Here is a 26,794-nt window from a genome sequence, read left to right as displayed (position 1 = left end):
TCGTGTGTATTGAAATAACGATTAAAACGGTGTAACAATCGAATAATATAAAAAAAAACACATAGCGACTTTTCCAGAAGCAACGACGATAATAAGTAATTTTAAAAATTCTAAATTTGCTTCTTCAACTTATTTTAAGATTACCAGCTTCAAAGTATCTTTTTTGATGAAAATACATCTTAACTATTTCCTTTATACTACATAAAAATAATAAATATATAATTAAAAATTAATAAAAAAGAAATTATTTTTTATGTTTAAAAATCATTTTAATAGTTGCAATATTTTTGAGGGCACTCAAATAAACTATATCGCAGACCTATAAATTAAAACTCTCAAGTTGTCAACGAAGTCAATTTGACACATTGGTCAATTTTAAAAATCAATATTGTGTCAATATTTTAAAAGTAGCACATGCAATTGTCTCATAACTTCAAATGCTATCTTATACCTACAGATCAAATTGATTAAATTATGTTGTTAGATCCATCAGCTCATCTGCTCTTCCTTCTAAACCCTATAAAGTCGTTAACTTCATTTATAAACTTATACTAGTGCCATGTACTGTGTACTATGTGCAACTTATACTAGTGTCAATTAAAGTTAGCATCGCAAGATATTTCTCATACGTAAAATCAAATATATACTTCAAGAGAAGATAATTAAAATGAATAAACGAGCTGTGGAAAGTGTGGAAGATTCCACAAAGCAAGCAGCCAAGCGCAATAAGCATTGGTCATTAGGTTTAATAGAATCAATGAAAGATCCCGAAGTAATTTACAAAGAAACAGAATCAATAGTTGTTATAAAAGACAAGTACCCTAAAGCTATGATCCACTATCTTATTTTACCACGAGAAGAAATCAGTAGTATTTATAAGTTGAATAAAACACATTTAAATCTTCTCAATGAATTTGGTTCCATGTTTAATTTAATAAAAGGAGAACATGACTCTGAGCTTCGAGCTGGTTTTCATGCAGTTCCAAGTATGCAAAGGTTACATATGCATGTAATTAGTACAGATATGAATTCACTGAGTCTTAAAACTAAAGTACATTGGAACAGCTTTACTACTAGCTTTTTTATACCTTATGAAGGTTTGTAAAATCTTAAATATGAATATTGTTAATGTTTCACCACTGTGATGCTTCACATTACATTAGATTCATTAATTTAAAAAAAAAAATTATATTCCCTGTTCACAAAATTTACATCAAATTAATTGTGAAACCGGAAATTGAGAAATGTAAAATTTTTATAATAAAATATTACTTCACGCTGTTTTTCGTTGCCTTTACCGAGAATTCAAATTATTCCTAGCTATTAATAAATAATTTGGGTTTATTTTTTATTTCAGAATTGATTAAAAAGCTGACAGAAGATGGCTATATTCAAAAAATATCAAATGACACACATAAATCACTTATGTCATTGCCATTGAAATGCAACCAGTGCAGTTTTGAACCAAAAAATATGCCACAATTAAAACAACATTTACTTAGTCATATAAAATAAATAGAAACCAACAAATAAAACTCCAAAATTATATAAAACATATGATTTTCCCTGGTTTTATTTTGTATAGAAAGTATGATTACAAAATGGTTGTTTATTTTGCACTTAAAATAAAAGTATACAAATTGTAAAGAAACATTCTTATATTTGAATTGTGCAGTGGAACTTATCATGCATAATAATTAAAGCTTTTTTTTTAATTTCAAACATGTTGTAAAATATTTTATAACATTATTGTATATAAAATACTTTTATTTTCATAAGTACATACCATGCCTGAAAATCATAAAATCCAATTAAATTCATAACTAAAATAGCTCATGATGTGTCTCTGGTATTATATTAAATCATTCTCAGAAATTGCACTCGATCAATTGCCAAAGTTTTAAAAGAAATTCTTTCCTATTATCTACTTAATGATACATTTATTAATATCAGTAGAATTTATGGTATAAAAATATTATTGCTTTTACTAACAGTAACGTCTCACAATCATGGGATGTCTAATAGTTGGAAGAATTATCCACATGAGAATGAAGAAAATTTTGCATACTTAAACTTATTTTAATTTATTGAAATCTTATTCAAAGTCAAGTCATATACATTTACTTTTTAGAAATAGAAATAAGAAAAAATATTGTTTATAAAACTTGAAAGTTTCCAATTATGTTGCATTAAAAATTGGAGTTAAAAATTATATAGTAATTTCATTAGATTTATTTTTATTATTTCATTTCTTATGTTAAATTGATCTAAGTAGAAATTACAATACCTACTAATTATTTATTCTTATAATTCATTATATCTACATGGAAGTTTACTTGAGCGGGGGCTACTTGAATCTATAGGTGATTGCGATGTTTCACAAACTTGTTCATTTTCTTCTGGAGTGTACAAGGCTAAATTACGTCTTTTAAAAATCTTTTTTGTGGCACTAGGTGGAGTTGTACAATCTGATGTATTATTGCCACTTTCAGTTAGAAAGCTATTTTCAGGCGTGAAAACAGAATTTTCTTGTGATATATCTTGAGTATTATTTTCACTTGGAGTTACAGGTGCTGGTAAACTGAGCTTTGCACATTTAATTGGAGTAACTTCTATTTCAACATGGTTACTATCTGCAACTATTGTTTTCATTGATCTCCCCGATCTAGCCATTACAACCTGAATGGGGTCATCTATGCCTAGATTTTCACAAAGATATAATGTCTGTGGATTATTTATAGGCTCAGTGGGTATACGTTTTGGTGTACTAGGATTATAAACTGGTGCTGTTTTAACAAACGTATCATTACTGATTGTTAAATTTTCAAATGCTTTTTCTATGGCTTGTTTTTCATCACATGTTGGTGTAAAATCATACCTTTAAAAAATAATTCAAGTTGTGAGTAATTATATATATAAATCATATTACACAAAGGCTTTTTAAAAACAAATGACAACTATTCATTTTGCAAATAACTTTTGCCAATATCATAAATTTTATTACTATCTCTGCAGCAACTATAAAAAAAATCTGTAAAGAGACAAGTAACAGGATATTTCCTTTTCTAAATTATTTCATTTATAAAATATTTGACTGGGTAAAGTTAGAACATTTATTTTATACGAATATAATGACTTTTTATTACTTAACAACATTTTGTGGAACATTTGCAATAAGTGTTGGCCTTGTTTGTCAAGTTATGTATTGTTATATTTTTCAGAAAAGATTAGGGCACCCATGATAGAACATTAATAGTTTATAAAGTAATTATTACCTTTCATTTCCACCTGGTCCTGGCATGTGACAATTAATATTTTTTACTGATAGTAGATGGTTTGTGTTTTTTAAAATCGCTAACCACTCCACATCATATTTGAGAAGTTTATCACCATCATAATCCGATGGCAAGTCTAATATTTGCAAATGTCTTCGCTTCGGCAAACATTTATCCAAAGCTAAAAACTTTGTTTCTTCATCATTTTCATGTTTTACAATGGCTGCAAATTGGCAATGCAAATGGGCAGCAAACCAATATTGAGGCTTTAATGTGTGAAGAAGTTTCTCTGCTGGTGGACTACCTAATTGATTTGACTCAATATCTTCTCTAAAACATAAAAAGCATATTTGTTATTTTTATATTTTAGTTGTTACATTTCAATTGACTTCAGAATAAAAAATATATATAAAAAATCATGTTAACCATCAGTTAGTTAAATTTAAAAAATGGTGATATATATACCGCAAAAAGGGTTTTCTTCTTAGAAGATTATTTTTATCCCCATAACTAGTTATCCCTCTTGGCCAGTCATGTGACAGCATTACATGGACTTTTTCTTTAACTTGGCTTAACCTATAAACATCAAGAGCCCGTATGTGATAAACTGATCTCAGTGAACTTTGAGTATAAGGGGGGCATTCCCAAAGCCCTTGCAAATAGTCATGACCTTTGTAAATTCCTGAGAGCCCTGAAATACAGTTTTTTATAAGCAAAGTATTTAACTAATAAGTACATATTTACATAACTTTAAGTTGTGTTACTTACCACCAATTCTCAAATTTCCGAATCTGACAACTCCTGCCCTGCCCAAATAGTAAATATTTGGTGCTACCCAGCCTCCATAAGGAAGTTCTTGCAAGTAATTTGATGCTTCATGGTTTCCTCCAATAAATATTGTTAAAACAGGTGCCTTTTTCTCACCACTATAATATCTAGATACAAAAATTATAATTAAATATGAAAACTGTACCCGTAAATTTTTGTATATAGTTCAAAAAACGCGCCGAAACTTACTTGTAAAAAGTACAAATATTCTGATATTTTTCTGGTACAGCCATGGCTCGGAGGTCGTCATTATTACGTACTGATTGAAAATCTCCACAACAAATTAACAAGTCAATTTTTATATTTTCTCTTTCTTGTAATGTTTCAACACATTCATAAATTTTGTCTAGTTCGCCATGTGCACATCCTTCGACAGCTATCTTCATTTTATTTGTTAATGACTAGAAAGTAAATAACGAAGTTTAATTCATATATTTAATTTATAACAGCTTCTTGTAAACTTATTCGTTAATTCTAATTGTTATTAATAGCTAAAGTTACCTACATAAAACTTCAAAGCGACGCCAATAGCTAAAATATCAATGTCAAATTGACAGTGACTGCTGACTTATGAGTTGTGACAGTTTTTTTTTTTTTTATTAATAATATAATTCTTTTGGCAAAGATGTTAATTTAATACATTGGGTAAAGACAAATGGTCATTCAATATAACCATTATAAGACACCGCAATATTCGAAGTATTCAAAATTATGAATAATTGTTTGTAAAAAGTAGTCGATTTAGTCTTCGAAACGAAAAAAAATCTGAAATGAAAGAAAGTGAACCATATTTTGGAATCGCTTTTTACCGATTAATTGCATGTCAATCATTTCTATTTACATTTTTAGATGCATATTTTGAATATTAAAACCTTAATATTAAAGGTTGTTTTAATCAAATTTTCTTTTTATGCGATATCAGGGACCTAGCCGTCTTCTATTTTTTAAGTATTCTTCGATTTTATAAGTAATGTATCTCTCAGCAATTAAAAATTTTAGACCGAACCAATTATTTGCTATAGACGCGCGTCTTTAGCCCATTAAGCGCACGGGTACGCTCGGTAAGGTTTTAAGTACCTTTTGTGGTACCTTACCGATAATCCAAGGCTTAATCATCAGTGACGAAGCGCACCTAACGCGAATGAGCTTATTGCATCCCCTGGATAGAAAATCATACGATAATGATAATGCCCATCACAATAGCCAGCACATTAGTTATCTTAAATTTGAATTTATTTTTGAAACGTTATCATACTTAATAATTCGATAAAAAGTGAAGACAACAAGACATTTTAAAAAACTGAAACCTAATATAAGTTACCAAACATTAACTTAATGCTGAGCTAACGTTTTACCTAATTCATCAACACATTGAGGCATGTAGTATAGGATCAATGTGGGATGGAAAAGGTTATTGAATTCGAATAAAGATTTTTTGGGACTTACATTAAATTATTAATCAGTTTTTAGATAATTTAAAACAGTAGAACTTTTTTTTTCTGTAGTGACACTGACTCACTTCAAACCAGAAAACAAAAATTGTATTATCAGTAGTATTCGTTGGTTGTAAATATGTGATGAGTGGTTAGTGCCTACCCAATCCACCACGTAAATTTTCATCAAAATGTTTCAAGAAAAGCTTCGTTTTTTGTTTAATTTATTTATGTCAAATATTAATTAAATAAATGGTCAGGATTGCCAACCGCTGTTCTGAATAATACAAACAATACAAAAATTGTATATATAAATGGCTTTCTTTCTGATTTAGATACCTACAAAGTTTCATTAGCATTTTAATGTCAAAAACCAAAGGAGCATAGTAATTCTAAATAGATATACTCTCTTTATGTATAGGTAGGTATATACATACTTATTATTTATAGTAGGAGAAAAATAGTAAATCCGAATAAGCGTCTATATAATAATAGTATTATTTGTTTCTTAAATATTAGTCAAAAAGTGAAACTGTTATCCAAGTTACCAAATATAAAACTAGCTATCCGTCCCATTTTTTCTCGTAAGTAAGTATATCATAAAAACGTTACGGGCGAGTATAACTCGGTATTGATATATTTAATTTGTCTTCATAATACTTCTCATCTAGTTGGAGGAAACAAGAAGAAGCCGTTTTATGTTAAATCAGTCACATCTACGTGTATCTAATAACCCTACGTGAGACGGTGTGAGTCGAGATGGCCCAGTGGTTAGAACGCGTGCGTCTTAACCGATGATTGCGGGTCAAACCCAGGAAAGCACCGCTGATTCATGTGCTTAATTTGTAATAATTCATCTCGTGCTCAGCGGTGAAGGAAAACATCGTGAGGAAACCTGCATGTGACAAATTTCATAGAAATTCTGCTACATGTGCATTCCACCAACCCGCATCGGAACAGCGTGGTGGAATATGTTCCAAACCTTCTCCTCAATGGGAGAGGAGGCCTTTAGCCCAGAAGTGGGAATTTACAGGCTGTTGTTGTTGTTGTTGTTGTTGTGACGGTGTGATAGGATAACCATACCTTCGACTTAGAGGAGAAAACGGTTTTAGCTACACTAGACGGGCGTTGATGCGTTTCTCTACTTAATAAAAAAAAAATGTTTATATTTATTTAATTTGGACTCACGTCTACGTGGATTACTATAAATAATTATACAATTTCACTAGAAGGTACCTGGGTATAAAATACTTTTCCTAGCTCAGTAATTTTGTTATTATAATTTGTGACTGTTTGGTAAGTATAAGTGGTAAGTAGTATACACAAGAAACAATTTTATTAAAATGTATTTTTTAGAAGAAGCACGATTTGTCATGAATATTATTACACCTTATATCTACATAGGTATGTATTGCAATCATAGGAACCCCCCACTCCGCTAAGTGATAAGCAAATGTTAAATTCCATGCTCAAAGCATGTTCTGCTAGTAGGTAGTTGTGATGTAGAGTACTTATCATGCTATGTTTATTATTACATAATTGTTTGTGTACAATACTATTCTCATTTAACAAATTAAGTGTCTACTTTAATTTAACTTCCAAAATTCTGATTACAACTTCGCTCACATACAAAACGAATCCATATAGGTATCAAATCATACCAGATAATAGGTAGCATAGATTATTCAAGTTCTCCATACGAATGAAATGGTTTATATTAATTCAATTTCAAAGTTGTTCATTTGTTTATACTCTTCTTCTGATTGGAATATACTTACTACGGACTGGAAGATAAATATATTTATCTAGACATTTAGGTACATCAGGAAGACCGAACTAGGTAAATACCTAGCTTATTTTGCCTTTCATAATTACTTTCAGTGTTAAATGTTGTTATAATTAATGTTGTTATTTCTGACACCAATGCAGCCCGAGCTAGGTTTAAAATGTATAAATAAATTGTAAGAATAGACAATAGCACATAATTACTAAGTACATACTCTACATGTAAGTAAGTATATGTAGGTTGATATACAACTATACAGGTTATAAATACTTGCTTCATATTCAATTAAATTATGATAATACTTTTACACCAATCAAAATACAGGTACCTACAATTGTTTTGGAAACAAAATGAACGATTTTAAATGTGACTGTTATGACTGTATTATCTATCGCGAACGCAGTTGGTACAGTGTACCTTGACAGCTTAATTAGCGGTTTCTTGCGTGAATTGGGCACACAATTAGATCGTGCTAATTGACCAACTCGAGGGTTTAATAAAAAGCAGCTAATTTGTAAATTTAATGTAGTTCCTTCGAAGTATATATATACTTACATATGTCTCATTACAAAACATTTTAGTAAATATGACTCATTTTATTTACTCACATATAGGAATTCACCATAGCATTTTATTTTTCATCCGATATAAATACCTAGTCGGTTACAATCTCGTTATGACAACTCTCAAAAATTATGAACAAAAATGTTTTATTGTATAGTTCACTACTGTACCTACATTATTCTCATGATGCCCGTTGCAATCTCTCTGTAGGCACGAAGATAAAGTCGCACGCGCAGTGACGTCAGAGCGGCCGGTCCAATGGCGATGCGAGGCGGCGCTACCTCCCCAGCACCGCCCACTCGTAGTTTACGACTCGGAAAACCTCGGAAAACTGATTAGTCGAATGGTGTAAAAATAATAATATATTCAAAAATATTTATATATATTATGTAACTGAATTATGATGAAATAAATATATTTTTTGTAAAGGATTTAGTTGTGAAAGGAAGTGTGCCTAAGAATTAGTCTTAGAGCTTTTAAGGCTATTATTCTACTTTTTTTAATTTTAGTACAATAATTTAAATATGAAATATAAATTCGAGTGTAATATTAAAATTAGATATTTAATAAAATATTCTAGGAGTTTATCTATTTTATTGTTTACAATATAATCTCCTCATAGGTATTTAATGTTTGCTAGAGTTATATAAAAACACTTAAATTTCCATAAATAAGAGGAATAAATTACTGAATCATAAAAGTTATTAAATCGCGAAGTAAACAAAATAAGTGAGCTTGCGTATCGGCGCGCGCTATAACACATTTATACCTATGCGCCGAGCATAAGGAACTCTTTATAGTCCGTGCGCGCGAGTCGAACGCACGCGCATGTCCCGCGACGTCAGCTTTGTGTAACACAATAACTTCAGTTTATGGTGACCACGATGAGCTGGGATCAAGATCACAAGCCGACAGAGAAATTAGAGATTAACGAAGCGGTTGGGAAGCTTCTACTATCTTTCAACTATGATACCATTTTGCCACAACCGACCAAGTAAGTAATCATAATTTTGTAATTTATCAAATTGGTACAATCTTTGTAGAGCTTTCGTAGCGCTACGGTAATAAATGAGAAAATTTAACGTTTTACATTTCACTTGACAAATCGAATTTCTTTATAATTATTTAAGCAACTGCCAAAACTGTAAAAGTGCCACTGTTGGGTTAAGGATAAGGGATGGAGCGTATTCTTCTACTTGGAATTTGTAATACTAAAATTACATTATTTTATTTTTCAAGATAATATTGTATAATTGTAAAACTTTTAAAAACACTTTCTTTAAAATGACTTTAATCATTTTATCACTCATATTTATAAAATAATATGTTTACAATTATTTAACTTTTAACAAATAATAAAAATAAGCAAAAAATAGCTATTCTTGTATGAAAACACTTGAGACTCAAGTGCGCAGTATCCGTCTGTAGGTATATACGGCTGTACCGCCGTCGGTTCAGATTTACTCATGCCTTTCTCCTACTCATTATTATAATTAACGGGCTCTAGCATCACTACAGCTTTAGTACGCTTCAAAATAGTTGGAAAACTACGCATCGTATATTGTGTATATACTCACATTGACTTTATAATTGAAGGGAGGACTTATATACTTAGAACATTAAATTATAGTTATGTATATTTTTATATAATGAAAGTAATTAATAAAAACTTTTTGCAAACAGTGTAGCAAATTTTTTATTTTTGTTGTTTGAATTTTGATGATGTTTCGTGTTATTTCTTTCTTTTGTCATACCTATGTAGCATGGAAAATTTATGTATAACACTTGTGGATACAAATAAATACTCAATGTATATCTATCTAGCAAATCAATCAATCTAGCAAATGTTATCCTTAAAATGTACTCAAGGTTAATATCTTGACTAAAAAAATGCTATAGACAAATCACTAAGATCAATAATGGTAAAAATACTTCAAATTTTAAGTTCCGTCTTTGGAAGGAACATGAACACATGAACTCTTGGGCCGCTACCGCCTTACAGCAATGATCGGACTTCATAGGAAGTCATATAGATGAAAAGCAATCTTACCAAGGTTGCTAATCTTTGGTTCAGACCTCTTCCACCACAAAATATTAATGCAGAATCTTAATTATCAAACTATAATTAAAATCCGCGAGAATTTTTCTATAGCTTAAAATAAATATTTTAAATTCTGGCCATTTTTTTATCGCTGAACAACACTATAAAATATAACACGTTTGCAATTAATCTATGACCTTAATTATCAGGAACAATTGTAGTCAATTATACAATTATGCTTTTTTAATATATGTAATCTGGTTCAGTGTACCTAAGATTAAGTAACGATTTCAAAATATACCTATTATTTTAATTTATTAATTGACAAAATATAAAATACAACGAAGCATTTGTTGACTTTATTGTATTATAAAAAAAAATTGAATTTAAATTACTTCTAGTATTTATGCCATGTTTGTGTCAATAATTCTATCGGTATAATTATCGATGTCCATAATATATTGTTATAAAGTAAGAAGTATTATTATTATGATTAAAATATACCGAAGGGAGATTCGGGCTCCTAGGTTAGCGCGTTTAGCTCTTTCATTGCATAAAATGATTTAAATACCTATAGCATTACCCCTATGTAATAGGTACCTATGTACCTATACCACAAGAGGATGACTGGAGCACTACCGCTCTACCGAATAGGGCTTTATACACAGTATTATCACATTTTGCTTATTAAATACCTTAAACTTGGGATGTTACACTTCATTAGTAGTTTTAAGTAGTGAGAGTGTTATATTTTTTTTCTAGGGCTTAAACCAAGCCCGAGATAAATATGGATTAAACTTTTGATAATTCCACCAACGATATTGATACAATATTTTATTAAATATACACTATATATACATATATATATATATGTGATATCTATTTAATTTATTTACTAAACGAGGATAAGCTCACTGATGTGTTCTTCAACTACAAGTGTACACAACAATAATGACATCCATAAGTAAACTTTATTCTTAAAACAATGTAGAAAATATGTATTAATGAAATAGAGCTAGGATGCATCTATTCATGAGTCTTAGTCGTTGTAATATAATAGACATTAAAACGTATATATGAAAGTAAATCTATTGAGTAACTAAGATTTTATTACCCCTTGTGCCTGCATACACTGGCTTACTGACCCTTCAAACCGAAACACAACAATAATTATTACTGTTGTTTTACGGTAGAATTACTGATGAGTGAGTGGTACCTAAACAGACGTGCTCCCACAAAGCCTTACCACCACATAAAAGTAATGTAATAACAGTTCATTATAGTAATACCCTAATTTATATAAAAACAATAACACTCGAGGGAAATACTAGTCAGAATAAAACTTAACTCTTTAAATTCCGATGAAATAGGATGGGATGGCTGTACTGACAATACTTAACAGTAGATAAATGAATTATGCGGTATAACATAAATTAGTAATGGCTGTGACCTCGAATACTGAGAAATTATTCCGTAATTAGTTCATATCTTACAATTACAGTTTAAGATAGTACAGTCGACCCGAGGTCGGCATAGCGTCTTCATAAAACCGACACTTAATGTACAGCCTTATTGAATACGTTTATCGCTTATCAGCTCCTTGTTTATTAATCTTCTACCGACTGTCGGCTTTTTATATGAAATCTTTGGGTATACACGTTTCTTATTAAAAAAAGCATCCATTTATAAATATACATACAATTTTTAATTCCCGAACATATTTATTATTTCTTACTTGATCACAGCCAGAATCTGAAATATCGAATATAATATCCGGACAATGAAATAAAACACTATGGTATAAAAGCAAAAGATTACGTGACTTCGCCCTAAGCGCATTACAAACTACGGAAGAACATAAGTTTGTTAGGGTGGCCTGACGTATTTCGTGTGACAATTTTTATCATCTTCCTATTTTACCGATTTATTTCCGCGCGAAGCGATAATGCGCCTGAGCAAACATTCCCTTTGTGGGGTGCCGTTATCTTGCCGCCTGAAGGGAGTTCCCGACAAACCTTCATCCCGTTTAGAAGATTATAATTAACGTACAAATATATCATCAATGATAAAAACTTAGTCGTAGTCAGATAAAAATGAACTAATTACGATTTCTACGTCAAAATTATGACGATTCAATTCTAAAGAAACGCAAGGACAAATATTTTGCTAAAAGCTTCAAAATGAGGAAAGTACCGTTAATTTTCGTTCGAAGTATGAATCATTTATATAAAGCGTCTATGGTAGATTAAGATTTCCTCACCTATACAGTGCCGGTGGAAGCAAACATTGCGTTTCTATTCTAGCCTGCCCTGTAAGTGGGGGTGCAAACACGCTCACAGGTGCCGCTTCCACACCCAGCACCCTATTTACATAGGCCACTCCGGCAGTCATACGACATTTGAACTTACACTTAACATTATTTGTTGTTGTTCCTTTTCAAACTGAAATGTTTTTATTTGCCTTAATTAACTTTTATACCTTTATTATATATTTTTATTTTAAATGTTTATAAAGATATGATGTGCCACATTAATATATCTTTTTAACAAAATATATCCTCAAAAAACGATCTTAACCCTGAATGGGTAAAGATCTCTCCCCATCGTCATTTCAGGGCTTAAAATAAATCCATAAATTCAATATCAAAATAAAATTACTAAGATTAAAGAATTCAATAATTCAAACATTTAATTAAATAAGCACAGAAAGTTGATAAATAATTAATGAAATACTTTTTAAAGACCTAAGACTTTAATTACTAAATTACCTCGCACTTTTCAAAATAATATTAACAATACATTTTATCTTAATCTATTTTCCTAAAATATATTTTTGTAATATTTTTATATGCCATCACCTCATAGGGTGATGGTAGAACAGTTGTCTATCCAAACTATTCAACCATTGATGATCCAGTTATACGAAAACACTGACGACAATTAGCCACTACAAAGCTGAATAAGGGAAGTTTAAACAAACGGATATGCTTTAAATATTCACTCTGAAAGAAATAAATTTAAAATTATGAGATAATTGTTCAAGTAAAATCGTAGGTAAGCTTCGAAGCAAATACAACTTTTATAGAATGTAACAATAAACCTCCAGTTGGTTTTACATTTAAAATAAAAATTTACATGGTCATTTGAGTTATTCCATATATGGCAGCTCTAACTCTAATTTCCCTTTCGAGGTCCGAACATATCAAATATTGACAGAGTGTAATCTGGCCGAGTGTTGTGGTGTGTTACGGTGTGATGCGGCGGCGTGTGTGTTAGCAGGCGAGCGGTAATGCGTGCGGTTAACACCAGACGTTCTTCATTACCGCATATGTACTTATTTGAAATACTACCACTTGCTAAACATTATTCGCGATCAGTTACCACTTCAGCTTTACCTACACGATACATATCTCACGGTAACTATTTCAATGTTTAGTACCTATCGCTATTTAATAAACATTAAAGGTCAAGACATTCATAATGTCCAAAATCAACTAATAACAATGTGAGTAGATATCAAATAGCGTTTTTAAAATATATTATTATGTACATCGTCTTGATTAAAGATAGTAACACATTTTTTGTGAGTATCACGTGCAAAATGTGGTTTGGAGCGACATGCACGTGTGGAAATGATGGAATAGATTTCAATGAAACTCGACCAAATTATAGATTATATTCTGGAACAGAGTATATTAATTCTGTTTTATTCTAGGAAAATGAATTTTGGCTGTCATATTGAATTCGAGTTCTCAGACTTTAATATAAAAAAAATATAGGCAAACATTAAACATATTTAGTCACCAATGTGGCACTATCTTTATGAGCTAAGATGATCTGAATATCTGATCAGAAAGTGGTACCTAAATTTAACAATTGCTGAAGACGTGCTTGCAAAATCCCTAGAATTACTTTTTAAGTGTCATTTGTATGACCTCTAACTGCTTTATTGGTTTAGTCGTCATATTTATAAGGCCACAGAGGATATCCTAAAGTGTTGGGCTAAAATCCCAGGATCGGTCGCTAAAAACTTGCTATAACTTATAGCAAGTTTTTAACGACGAGTTGTTGACAATTTGCCGAACTTACCAGTTTTTATAATTATTAGTGTTTAAATGTAGCACTTAAAACTTTTGGCCTGAAATATCCAATATCAGTATTAAGTCCCATTGAATTATAATAAAGAAGGATAATAGTGCCGCTATGATTGAAGATTTGTGCACTATAAATGTCCTGCGCAGTTGGCCTCCATAAAGAATGTGCGCCGTCATTGAGGTAATCGATCAGGAGTACACTATTACTCTTTAATAGAATATAAAAAAAATACTCAAAAAAGGTTTTAATTTTTTTTTTTATAATTTAATAACAAAAACAATCGAACGAAGATGAATACCTAAATAATGTAATAATAATTGCAACACCCAATAGAATATTTGTTACAAAAATAAAGGCGTGAGTATTCCCATTTGTAGTTTATTTGCGTTGATAAAATAACTTCTACGAATGCCAAGCGATTGCCGATCCCGGTCCGGAAGAGCACATAAAATATATCTACTTATAAACATACTATGTGATCATCAACACCATAATATCTAATATATAAATTTGGGTCAAATATTTTTATTCTATACCTACTCTTTACTGTAGCTTTCATTAATCAGTAGAACTTTAGTTCAGTACTTTTTGATTAATACATACATTTCAATGAATTTTGACCTAAGGCATGTTTACTATTTTATTAGTAACTTTAAATTAAATGTAACTAAGTTTTCTTTAGTGGGCACAATGGTAAACGTAACATGTTATTATTTTGGTTCGTAGGTAAAATCGTCCGTAAAGTCGATAAGCATTGGTAAAAGTGAAATGTACTGAAATAGTGTTGATACATCAAAGTTTCCTAAGACAGTTGCAGCTTTAATGAATCGATAATCAGAGTGAAACTACCACCGGCCCAGAAAAGAATACCCTAATCTGACAGGAACCGCCGGATAAATGACAGAAAACTTATTATACTCAAAAGTGATATAATTTATTCTTAACAGTAATTGTCAAAAGGTTTACATTATGTAGTGTGTAAAGAATGTGTAGAATGTAAAATGAGATGCTCTCACTTTTGAGCAAAAAAACAGTAAAACTTGAAAAAGGCTAATATTTAAAAATAATGTTGTTCAGTGGTAACCTAATTTTACTTTAAAAGCTGCTTGAGCTTTAAAGTGCTTTTAAGGAAAATATTTAAATTATGAGACAACGTTGATCGAATTAAATTAATAACAATAAATATTTAATGAAGATTACTTTCTGAAAATATGTACAATTAGTTAGGTGCCAGTAACCTGTTATATAAGTAAACTTATTTTTTTTTGCCATGCTATTCAGTGATTACTGGATAGGACAAAATTACACAAATTTATTCTTAATACACACCTTATTAAAAATAATTAAAATAAATCTCCAATTTTAAAGGGAAAATTATTTTAAAGGAACTTATTATGATAAAGTCATAATTATACCTTACTAGTGGAATTTGCCTCTTTATCCGCACTAAATTTACAAAAGTTTTCCTATGGCACGCTTAATGGTCACCCAAAAAATTTACTTTTCCCTAGATTATCGTATATTTAATCAATCGTGTCTGTTTATATGACGCCTAATAAAATGTAAGTATATAATGTAAACAGTTAAGTGAAAATAATTTGTTCTACATATTCTCTAGTTATGTCTAAGGGTGCATGCATGGGAAAACATCTGTGTCCACACAGCTACTGATAACGTCCAGTCCACTCAACCATATCAGAGTAAATACGATAGTCCAGTCCTTGATTGATTTCATTAGGAATTTAAATAAAACTAATTATAACGGATGAATCGCGTATATTAATTATTTTTAAACATCCCGACGTTTCGAGCACTTTGCAGTGTTCGTGGTCACGGGTAGACTAAGATGACATTCGTCTATTTGAAGAACAAAGGAAATATTATTAACAACTACCGCCAACGATTTCTCAATTGATATCTTGAGTAACGTTCCGGTTGCACGCAGAAGGCACTAACTGTATCTTTAGGTCTTGCAGTCTGTTGGATTTGGGATTTCAAATTTTTAATAAGTGGATCCCAGGTGTTAGAAAGTCTCCAACCATCTTCTCTATTGAAGTTCGGATGTTTTTGAATTTCAATAGCCTCGCGTATCATTCTAGGAATGAATCTGTGTTCTCTAGCGAGGATCTGTGGTTTATCAAATCGGATAAAATGGTTAGGTTTATCCAGAGCATGTTCACAGACTGCAGACTTAGAACAACGCCTATTTTTGACATCTCCTATATGTTCCTTGACCCTGGTACCGATACTTCTCTTTGTTTGCCCTATGTAAGATAAACCACACTCACATTCGAGTTTATATACTCCTGCAGTTTGTAAGGGAATATTACTCTTGATAGGTCTCAAGAACTGGCTCACTTTCTTATGAGGCTTGTACACGGTTTTAATTGAAGCTCGCTTCAAGATGTTGCCAATCCTGTCTGTAACTCCCTTCACATATGGTAGAAATGCAGGTTGTCGCTCAACTGTGGGTGGCTTGATACGGCTTCTGCGATGCTGGCGAGGCACGGGCAGCTTGTTCTGGTGGAGTGCAAGCTTGACCTGACGTAGCTCGTCCTCTAGGTGTTCAGCATCGCAGAGATGGTGGGCTCTCTGAAACAAAGATTTGCCAACGGTAGCTAACTGGCTAGGGTGGTGGTGCGAGTCACCATTGAGGTATTTGTTGCTGAACACCTAGAGGACGAGCTACGTCAGGTCAAGCTTGCACTCCACCAGAACAAGCTGCCCGTGCCTCGCCAGCATCGCAGAAGCCGTATCAAGCCACCCACAGTTGAGCGACAACCTGCATTTCTACCATATGTGAAGGGAGTTACAGACAGGATTGGCAACATCTTGAAGCGAGCTTCAATTAAAACCGTGTACAAGCCTCATAAGAAAGTGAGCCAGTTCTTGAGACCTATCAAGAGTAATATTCCCTTACAAACTGCAGGAGTATATAAACTCGAATGTGAGTGTGGTTTATCTTACATAGGGCAAACAAAGAGAAGTATCGGTACCAGGGTCAAGGAACATATAGGAGATGTCAAAAATAGGCGTTGTTCTAAGTCTGCAGTCTGTGAACATGCTCTGGATAAACCTAACCATTTTATCCGATTTGATAAACCACAGATCCTCGCTAGAGAACACAGATTCATTCCTAGAATGATACGCGAGGCTATTGAAATTCAAAAACATCCGAACTTCAATAGAGAAGATGGTTGGAGACTTTCTAACACCTGGGATCCACTTATTAAAAATTTGAAATCCCAAATCCAACAGACTGCAAGACCTAAAGATACAGTTAGTGCCTTCTGCGTGCAACCGGAACGTTACTCAAGATATCAATTGAGAAATCGTTGGCGGTAGTTGTTAATAATATTTCCTTTGTTCTTCAAATAGACGAATGTCATCTTAGTCTACCCGTGACCACGAACACTGCAAAGTGCTCGAAACGTCGGGATGTTTAAAAATAATTAATATACGCGATTCATCCGTTATAATTAGTTTTATTTAAATGTGTAATAATCGCGAAAATTTAAGACATCATTAGGAATTTCCATTGGCCAGACGATAAAAGGACATTTGTACAAATGGAAAAGCATTCATTTTCTGTTCAAACATTACAGCAAACCTACGTAAATTACTATCAATTCTATATTATTATTAATATATTATATATTAATTATATATAAAATCAGCTTCATTATATTCTAGCATATTTAGAAGTAAGTATTAAATTTAGTTTCAGTGTAAAATAAGACATAAATTACAAATGTACTTATTTGCTAAAATGTATGCATATGTATGATGATGTATGAATAAATATGAATCCAAATACACTTACCTACTCCTTAATGATGCAAGGTAAGCTATAATGTGTCTATTGACTTACTGTATGTATTTGATGATACATTGAAAAGGGGGATACTATTTTTGATTCATTTATATAAATACACGATCGTCAAATTCCTTAACAAGATAACAAAGTTTTAAAAGGGAGATTAATTCCGTTACAATAAATTTTCCCAGGGTAAAGCACTTGAACCAGGTGTTCATTGCTCATACACCTATACAAAATACGTTAGGATAAAATATTGTCGAGTGGCTCAGTAATGATAGCAGAGGCATCAGCTACTGTCATGTTTTACAACGCCATTAATTGTTTTATGGTGGTTGTTAAATCGTCTGTAAAGATAACTGCGGTTCTGGGGGATGTTAAGGAGATTTTTGTAGTGGCGACAGAAGACTTTTACTGCCATCGTATTAAACGTTTGCTTGCATTGCACCCGTATAAATATTTAAATTATATAATTATTTTAATATATATGATAAATATTTACCTTTAGTCTATAAGGGTTTTTTTCACAAAACCATTGAATAATCAAGCTCTCATCCAACTTCCTGAGTTTCGACTCTATGTATTCGATTGATATCTATATATCGATCTATTTACGTGATGAAATTTCAAAAAATCTAATATATCAAAATACCAATTTCCATATATCTGACGAATAAATGATCACTCATTTATCTGCTCAATAATCACTCATTTCCCCAATTAGGAGATATGGTTTGAAAAATACACCCACTGGTGTACCTATATATGTTAGAATATTATATAAATATAGTGCTTTTTATTCACATTTATACTATTAACGTTAGTTTAGCTCCTAACGAAAGACTTGAAACGGATTATTGGCTTATCTCATTCGGTACATTATTTCATGTTCAGTATCCTTCACAATTTATATTGGTTTTGTATGATAATAAAGTTAAGAGAGCAGTGTCGGCGCTGGTGGATCGTTGGATGCAGAAATAGCGTGGGCGGGCTCGTCACAGATGACAGCTATCTGCATTCTGCACTGTTTATGACTTCCTCAGCCAATGGCCTCCGCAATCGTGAACTTAGTTTCAGATTATCCCAACTTCAAGAATATATAACATTACGGATTGCTACGAAATGTGATTTACAAAAAAAAGTGGTAACGTTTTAGGTGGACCCTTAACTGAAGTTATTGTTACGACGTTCTAAATTTTAAAACAATAAATCAAAATACCTTGATTATAATTAACAAATCATAACAAGACCGCTGCTTTACGAGCAACCCATCGACAAGCTTTGCAAAACAATGGCTCAAATTGTATATACTCTAGCACTATTAATTTTATTTCTGCGACTGAAAACGACACACGTGTAAGAAATTTTGGTCACAATTTAACCTTGTACGTTATTACACAATGACTGTTTTAAAACGTGCTCATTTTTTACTAAATTGTATTAATAATTATGAGTATTTTATTTGATTTAAAAAAAATAATAATAACAAAAGCAAACTATTTATATTTCGTCAAATTACTAATACAATATACTATTTGAAGAATGTAGTAAAACAAAAAAGAGTTTTGATTTTGTTTTGACATAATGTTTATTTACAGATTTAGTATTTTGGATTACATCCATAATGACACACAATAAGCTTTATACAAATAGTACGAATCAATGATCGGGAGACACATATCTGGACTCCGCTTAATACCTACTTTCAAATCATTGAAAATGATTACGCGTGATGTCATATTATCAGAATTAGATTAGTGGCAATAGTCTTTGTATTTAAGATCACTTGAATAGTAAAATAAAAAAAAGTTAGGCGTAGACATTGTTAAGCTATTTTATATTATAAACATGCATCCGTTCTTAATATTGGTTGTGAGTTTGTACACAGTGAGCTTTAAAGTGCTTGGTCAAATAATTAAAGATTAAATTTGAGAAACCAAAACTATCTTGGAGGTTTGAAGAGATATTTGCTAGCATTTTAACGTTTGTTATTCTTATTTATTATTTAAAGTAAAACAATTCATATTCAATTTAATATTTTAACTAATACATATGAGTTCACATATACTGCCACTATTTATATATTCTTATTAATGTATTTAATTATGTCGGAGAAGTGACATTGTATTAAATTTTGTTATAAATTATATTTATATATATGTACTTTAATACCCAATTTTCACTTGCCTGATACATTTTTCTTCTCATTGCAACATGTTAAATTTACCTTAATGTTAAACGCTCTTAAATTGTTGTAGAGTATTGTAATGTTTAACTTGCTTATAATTTCATACAGTTTTCAATTATTACTTATCTTATTTATGTGTTATTTATCTTGAATTTGTTTAAGTGCGTGCTGGTGTAACCTATATCTTATTATGAGATTAATATATAATCTATCTGTCAATGTATTATATGTGAGACCAAATAAATGAGTAACAATAGTCCAATCGTACGCAATAAACACGTGCCTCTGATTGCCTTTTCTGTCGTATGTTAAAGCAAAACATGTTCATGTCGTATTCGTTGTAAACACAGATGTATGCGTAGACGACTATGAAATCTGGTGTAGTAAATCACTGTGTACAGCTATAAAACTTTTTGTCATGACGCGGACACGTACGGTGATTAATTTAAGCCTTCTAAATTAACTTACAATACGTACCTAATATTAAAAATATGGTTTTTAACATAAAAATTTAAGCCGTAGGGTAGATCTGTATTTATGCATTTTAATTATTTTTGGGTAGGTGTATAGTTCTATAAGTCTTTAAGTAGGTACATTATTTCATATAGATTTATTGTTTTTTTAGAAGAATATAATCTTAATCTCATTACCTTATCAATATTTCCGAACGTTACTCAATATAATACTACGGAATATATTAAAAAACAAAACACATTATAAGCAATAGAAGAGTAGGCCACAAGTATCTGTGATTGTCAGAAGATGTTACTAACCAGATGGCGACGCGCGGTAGGTCTTCTGCGTCCCTACAAAAAGTAATCGAATGCTTTGAAAATGTGATTGTCTGTAAGGCGGTCTGCATTCGTGATATTAATATTTTTATACAATAGCAACTTCACGGTATTTATTATAATGGTAAGGCGTTTCTAGCTTTCATGTATAAGCAATAAAGTTTACTTAAGTTATTCCGTTGCCAGAACTCGTTCTAACTAATAAACAAGGAAACCGCTGGTAGTTCCCCGAAGCAGTAAGTAATTATTTCGTTTAATATTGGTTCCCGAGAGTGATCCGTTAGAAATCGATCGACTTTTAGTGGCGTGTCAGTGTTTGAAAAAGTATAATTTATTGTCAGCATTGAGATCGCGAGGAAACCCGAACGCGGCATTAGAAAATAAAAAAGTAATAAAATAAGAGATGTTTACGAGCGTAAAATGACGTGAGGGTCGGCCACTTGGGTCGTTTCGAAGTTTACTTGCGCCGGCGCGCCATCGTACGACCTATGAAATAAACAAAAACGAACATGAAGGGTTTTTCATAATCATTTATTTTCTTCGTCGCTTTATGCGTTTAGTCGCCTAGTAATTATCGGTCGCGCGCCGAAAGTTGAAACTCTTAAGTGGATGTACTCGAGTGCCTATTTTATTGGTTGTGTCAACATTAACTTTAGCTTTGTTAAGCGTTTGGCAAGATATTATCAAAGTAGGTTCGTACGTGCTTTCCTAATCGACGATTGTAAACATTGAATAAAATTGTGTGTAATAAAAATATATACCTACGTCGAGTCTCACAACTAATATAGAAATTAGGTTACCATTAAAACCGAAACATACCCAACACTAAAAAGTATTGCTGCTGTGAGGTATACAAAACTAGGTAATTGGTACATAGTTGCCTCTATATTAGAAGTATAAGAAAGACTGTGAAAACTGTTTTTCTTGGGTTCACTTAATAATATATTCTAAAGAACAGTTATGAGAATACATTAACGTAATTGATAATATAGACAATTTGATGTTTTTATCATTTGCTTGTTATCCAGAGGTGGAGGGTGTATGCGGCGCGCGCACGTGAAACGCCCAATGAACGCGTTCATGGTGTTCGCGCAGGCCATGCGCAGGCGCCTCTCTGAAGAGCGGCCGTCGCTGCACAATGCGGAGCTTAGCAAATCACTCGGGTCTATGTGGAAGTGAGTATAATTTATATCTAAATAATTAGATTAACACTAAACCAAATTTCGCAAATACATATATATGTATAATCTCAAAAATAAATATATGTATCGTATCATGCTAATGAGAGAAAGAGTTTACGATGATATATTATGCATAAAATGACTGTAAGTAACAACAACTCCAACATAGCAATACAGTTGCTATACCACAAAAATACCCTATAAGTATAACACAATGTTGAGTCATTATTTATGCCCAAACAAATGACAATTACAATGTTGGCTTTAGAGATTACGGCTTACAATAATCTTCCTTGTTTTATTCATATTAAAATTTATATTCCACTGTACTGTAATATTTTTTTTTTAGCATTTATAATAATCATTTTGGTTAACATATAGATTTTATACGATTGTATACGATCGAAATAGCATTGCAATTTTAACGTCAACCCATTCTCCGGTTATCTTAATGAGCACATCGCGGCCGATGAGATGAGTAATGTCAAGTACTGCGTGGAGGGATGAGAAAGTAGGCAAGGGGGGAACAAACTAGTGAGAAACATATATGAGACCCTCGCTCATTGGTATAAGAACGATTTTGCTTTGAAGTTCATAACTTCAATCTGTATACCGCAAGTGGAGTGCGGAGCGCGTGCGGCGCCCAACCGAGCGGCGTGCATCGATTGTTTACTCATTAAAATGCTATCGCCGCTAAGTGATACGATAACATCTCTAACTGTCTCGAGCCTTCCATTGCAGAGCTTTGGCAGTGTTTGAAAATAAAACTTTAATATTTGGCGAAATATTTATACATGATTTTTATCTCCGTTTATTTTTCTGTACCTAGAAAAATTTAATTGTAATATTAAAAAATAAATTCAATGATTATTCTATAGTTAAATAAAGTCAAGATTAGAACTTTTTAATGAGTTTTTAATATGTATATGTTTGAAATATCAACTCGTTTAATTAGAAGCTACATACGTTATTTTCTTATACCGTATTCATATAGTTTTCCGGAATAAGTTTTGTTATCTCTGACCACCCGCGAAGTACTGTTATGACACAAGAATGACATGCCTATTCGGAGCAAACTCTCGAATCATCAAAGAAAACAGTCGGTGAAATGATACTGATTGCTTTGTTGTTAAAGGTGCACTCTAGACATGTGATGTTGAATGTCTAGATTAATAAAAATTAAGACACATCTGAAGAGATATGAGTTTTAAACAATCCAGTAAACGTATAATCGATATATTTAATGGCCTTATTGTTTGAGCCGATTAAAACCAAGGAGGATTAATGCCATGCCATGTATAACATTCATTACGGCGAGACGTCATTTTTAGAAGAAAAAAAAGATTGCGCTTGACGATTCGAACGTAAAACAATAATCAAAATTATTATACAAAAAATATTATATCTCATAATTAAATTCATTATTCAAAAGCAATATATTCTTCTCATTTTCTCCAAACGAATCGTTGGCGTGATCACTTCTTATTATATAATATAACATTAGTTAATAGGTTATATACCTAGTTTCATTAATAAATTAAGCTTAAATATAGTACGCATAGTATACACAGCTTAGATGTAGCATCGGCAAAATTCATAAAACCGATCACATCCGAATTGACTACGTTATGCCAAATTTTCAATATTTATTTCTCATGTGAATATGATCTTTACACAAATCTGTCTTTATTTTACAAAAGAGAGCCATCCGGTTTATTTATAACTTGGAGCTAGAGACTCTTTTCGGGGTGTTTTTAACAAAGTGGGAATACTAACTGTTGCGTCGCAATATATTTACAACAATATTATGTATATTCACAGTAACATTGATCACTTTGATAAAATCAGTGATAATCATTGTATGTGCACTAGGAGTAAGGATAAGCTTATAATGCCAAGTTTCCGACTCCGCAAAGTCAATAAATCATTCTTGGGGCAAGGTATCCGTTTCTATAATAAAATTTCGCAGAAATTTTTAACTTTGCCGTTTAGTAAATTCAAATCGTTTGTAAAAAATACATTGGTAGAAAAAGCATATCATTCGATACAAGATTTTATAGATGATAAAAAAGCGTGGAGTTAACCTGTTGGCTTCCAAGCAGGATACATTAATTGAAATAATTGTATTTAATTAACATGACGTTGTATTTTTTAAATGTTAAAAAAGAGTAACTACTGAGTTTCTTGCCGGTTCTTCTCTGTAGAATCTACTTTCCGAACCGGTGGTAGCTTCACTTAATTGTAAAATGACGATTCAAAAGTGCTTATAAAAGCCTACTTGAATAAAAAAAAAACCTAAAATATTCGGTCGAGTTATATGCACTTACTTTCTCGAGTTGAACTGATGCGAGAATTTATAGCGACGAATAGCGTCGAACGGCGCGATAGAGAGCTTTTCCTATTGGTCGTATAAATTGGCAGTAATCAGTTCTTTTTTTTTTCATTGCATTTTTCGATGTTACATCTAATTTATGTCGTACCTACTATAAGAGCATAAAATATTTGCCAAAAACTAGTAATTTAATATTGCCTTTAAATAACATACTTATTTGCCAGTACGCCAGGAGGATATATTAGTCTAACCTTAGGGAGTAGTAAAATCAGTACTTTAGTGGAAATAGTACTTATCAAGAATAAAAGACTGAACATTATATTTATTTCATAATCAAAATATAAGTAAACTTTGTCATTCAAGTCAGTTTCCATTTCTTCTTGACAGAATCTACATTCTAAGCGGGGAGAATGAAAATTATTTTTTCTTGTAAAATAACAATTTAACAGGGCTTATAAAAACTGACTTAAACGATATATGTATGTTTTGATAGCACTATGCCTTCGTTATAATGAAGTTATTATCAACATATTCATTTCATAAAATTTGGATATTAGAAATTAAACTATCGTTTTAAATAAATTAAAGATTTATTTATTAATTACTCGATAAAATTGTTATGCAAATATTTTATTTACTTTTTCTAAATTTTACTCAAATATCGAATAAACCACACCTTTTTTAATTTTGTATTTTAAGATAAAATTAACTATAATTTTATATTCTTTTGAATCTCTGTTGACACTAACCCACATTTCCGGTTTTTTTTATAAGTCCTTATTTGTTAAACGTTTTGCTGCATTATTTATACCTTATATTGCTCACGTTTTCAAACTTGGTTAATGTACTGACTAAATGTACGTCATGTACCAAATTTAATTACAAAGTTTTTAAATAAAAATATTATTGCTTAATAAAGTATTTTAACTTTTTATTAAAGACTTATATATGAATGTTAATAAATAAGGGGAACATTGTTTGTATGTGTACTAAATATTCAACTAATCAACTGAACTAAATAATTAAAATTGTTTCAAGGATATAATATTGTAATATTGTACGCTGTTTTCACAGAAGCCTGAGTGAAGATGAAAAGCTTCCTTTTGTAAAGGAAGCGGAAAAATTACGAACTCAGCACAAGCGCGAGCATCCTGACTACAAGTACCAGCCGCGACGGCGCAAGCCACCGCCGGCTTCCACGGCCAGACTAAAACAGGAACCCACGCCAGAACGCTACGCTCCTCAAATCGACTTCTCACGGATTGAAGTCGATGGAGCCCTATTAGCGGATGGCCCGCCTGACGGTGCTGAGCTAGATCAGTATCTGAAGCCAGCTCCAATACCAGACTACCATGAAATGCAACCACGTTACTCTCATACTTTGACTCACCATCCACCAGGCCTGTACACTCCTGTCCCCTCTCATTTACATCCGCCCTGTGGAGACTGGCAACACTACCCAGGACATCCTTAATATTTTTGTACCTAAATTAACTTGAAGTCTTCAAAGATTAATGTTTCTGTGAACTTTTATCACTACCCGAATATAAAATTAAAATTAGGTCAAAATATACTGTAGGTAGAGTAAGGAATAAATATCAGATTACCACATGTATTCCGATCATATCGTTTCACGCACACGTGCATTTGATCATCGCAAAGTAAACATTTATTAGGAAAACATGATACCTTAGATCTACATATCTTTCCGGGTGTGATAAAGTGAGCTAAATAAAAATATAATTAATGTAACTAATAATATTTCTAAAATTTAAGGTACGTGTTCCTCGAATTAAAATTTTCAGAGCAATGTACTAATAACGTGTACACCGCCTTATGATTTTATATTATAAATTGAAATTACAATACACACAATACAATCTCAAAATACAAATCTATGCACATTACATAATTAGAAATAATAAATATATAAATAGATTATATTAATATTTTTTAAATAAACTATACTGACGTAAATATATAAGAGTTCGTCAAAAGCCTCAGGTTCCAAAGCTTAAAATTTAATTTCTAAATATGTAGTATATAGATAGATAGGTAGATATATATTTAAGTAACTTAGTTATTAAATTAATATTATGCTTTATGAATTCTTAAGTTATTATTGTGATTAATTAGAAATTTAATGTTAATGTTATTTTTTAAAATAAAAGTTTTTTAATTAATTAACTTTTTAGTTATTTTACATATCCAAAGAATATAATACTTCTGTATATTAATAGGCATTGCATGTCATGTGTTTGTCAACTGTTTGATTACTATTGTCAAGCTTCAGTGATATCACTAAAAGAATAGAAAAAAAATGTTCAAATCATGCAGACTTATATATGTTTTCTTAAAGAACTAAATAAGCTATTTTCTTGGTGGTAGGGCTCTGTGCAAGCCCGTCTGGGTAGGTACCACCCACTCACCAGTTACTCTACCGCCAAATAACAGTACTCATATT

General features: G+C 31.6%; 3 protein-coding genes across 3 annotated transcripts; 2 read left to right on the top strand and 1 right to left on the bottom strand.

Moving 5' to 3' along the window:
- Nucleotides 1-343: 343 nt before the first annotated feature.
- Nucleotides 344-1,695, top strand: LOC124536248 (aprataxin). The gene is made up of 2 exons (XM_047112753.1): nt 344-1,097; nt 1,358-1,695. The coding sequence occupies exons 1-2, from the start codon at nt 668-670 to the stop codon at nt 1,513-1,515; spliced, it is 588 nt and encodes a 195-aa protein (XP_046968709.1). The 5' UTR covers nt 344-667; the 3' UTR covers nt 1,516-1,695.
- A 26-nt stretch (nt 1,696-1,721) lies between these two features.
- On the bottom strand, nt 1,722-4,666 carry LOC124536247 (lariat debranching enzyme). Its single transcript, XM_047112752.1, has 6 exons — nt 4,609-4,666; nt 4,293-4,504; nt 4,044-4,210; nt 3,741-3,966; nt 3,276-3,605; nt 1,722-2,878 (listed from the first exon to the last, which is right to left on the bottom strand). The coding sequence occupies exons 2-6, from the start codon at nt 4,487-4,489 to the stop codon at nt 2,305-2,307; spliced, it is 1,494 nt and encodes a 497-aa protein (XP_046968708.1). The 5' UTR covers nt 4,490-4,504; nt 4,609-4,666; the 3' UTR covers nt 1,722-2,304.
- A 4,018-nt stretch (nt 4,667-8,684) lies between these two features.
- On the top strand, nt 8,685-26,433 carry LOC124536282 (sex-determining region Y protein-like). The gene is made up of 3 exons (XM_047112795.1): nt 8,685-8,880; nt 21,846-21,992; nt 25,405-26,433. Exons 1-3 carry the CDS (start codon nt 8,759-8,761, stop codon nt 25,802-25,804), a joined length of 669 nt encoding a protein of 222 aa, XP_046968751.1. The 5' UTR covers nt 8,685-8,758; the 3' UTR covers nt 25,805-26,433.
- Nucleotides 26,434-26,794: the final 361 nt, after the last annotated feature.

Source organism: Vanessa cardui, chromosome 16 (assembly GCF_905220365.1).
Source record: "Vanessa cardui chromosome 16, ilVanCard2.1, whole genome shotgun sequence".
Lineage (NCBI taxonomy): Eukaryota > Metazoa > Arthropoda > Insecta > Lepidoptera > Nymphalidae > Vanessa > Vanessa cardui.
Note: the sequence above shows the minus strand (reverse complement) of the source record. Positions and strands in the feature narration are given on the sequence as shown.

Coding starts and splice junctions, on each gene's coding strand:
- LOC124536248 (XM_047112753.1), top strand. CDS start 668: ATGAATAAACGAGCTGTGGAAAGTGTGGAAGATTCCACAAAGCAAGCA. Junction 1,098..1,357: donor CTTTTTTATACCTTATGAAG/GTTTGTAAAATC, acceptor TTTTTATTTCAG/AATTGATTAAAAAGCTGACA.
- LOC124536282 (XM_047112795.1), top strand. CDS start 8,759: ATGGTGACCACGATGAGCTGGGATCAAGATCACAAGCCGACAGAGAAA. Junction 8,881..21,845: donor ATTTTGCCACAACCGACCAA/GTAAGTAATCAT, acceptor CTTGTTATCCAG/AGGTGGAGGGTGTATGCGGC. Junction 21,993..25,404: donor TCACTCGGGTCTATGTGGAA/GTGAGTATAATT, acceptor CTGTTTTCACAG/AAGCCTGAGTGAAGATGAAA.
- LOC124536247 (XM_047112752.1), bottom strand. CDS start 4,489: ATGAAGATAGCTGTCGAAGGATGTGCACATGGCGAACTAGACAAAATT. Junction 3,967..4,043: donor CGGAAATTTGAGAATTGGTG/GTAAGTAACACA, acceptor ACTGTATTTCAG/GGCTCTCAGGAATTTACAAA. Junction 3,606..3,740: donor AGAAGAAAACCCTTTTTGCG/GTATATATATCA, acceptor TTTATGTTTTAG/AGAAGATATTGAGTCAAATC.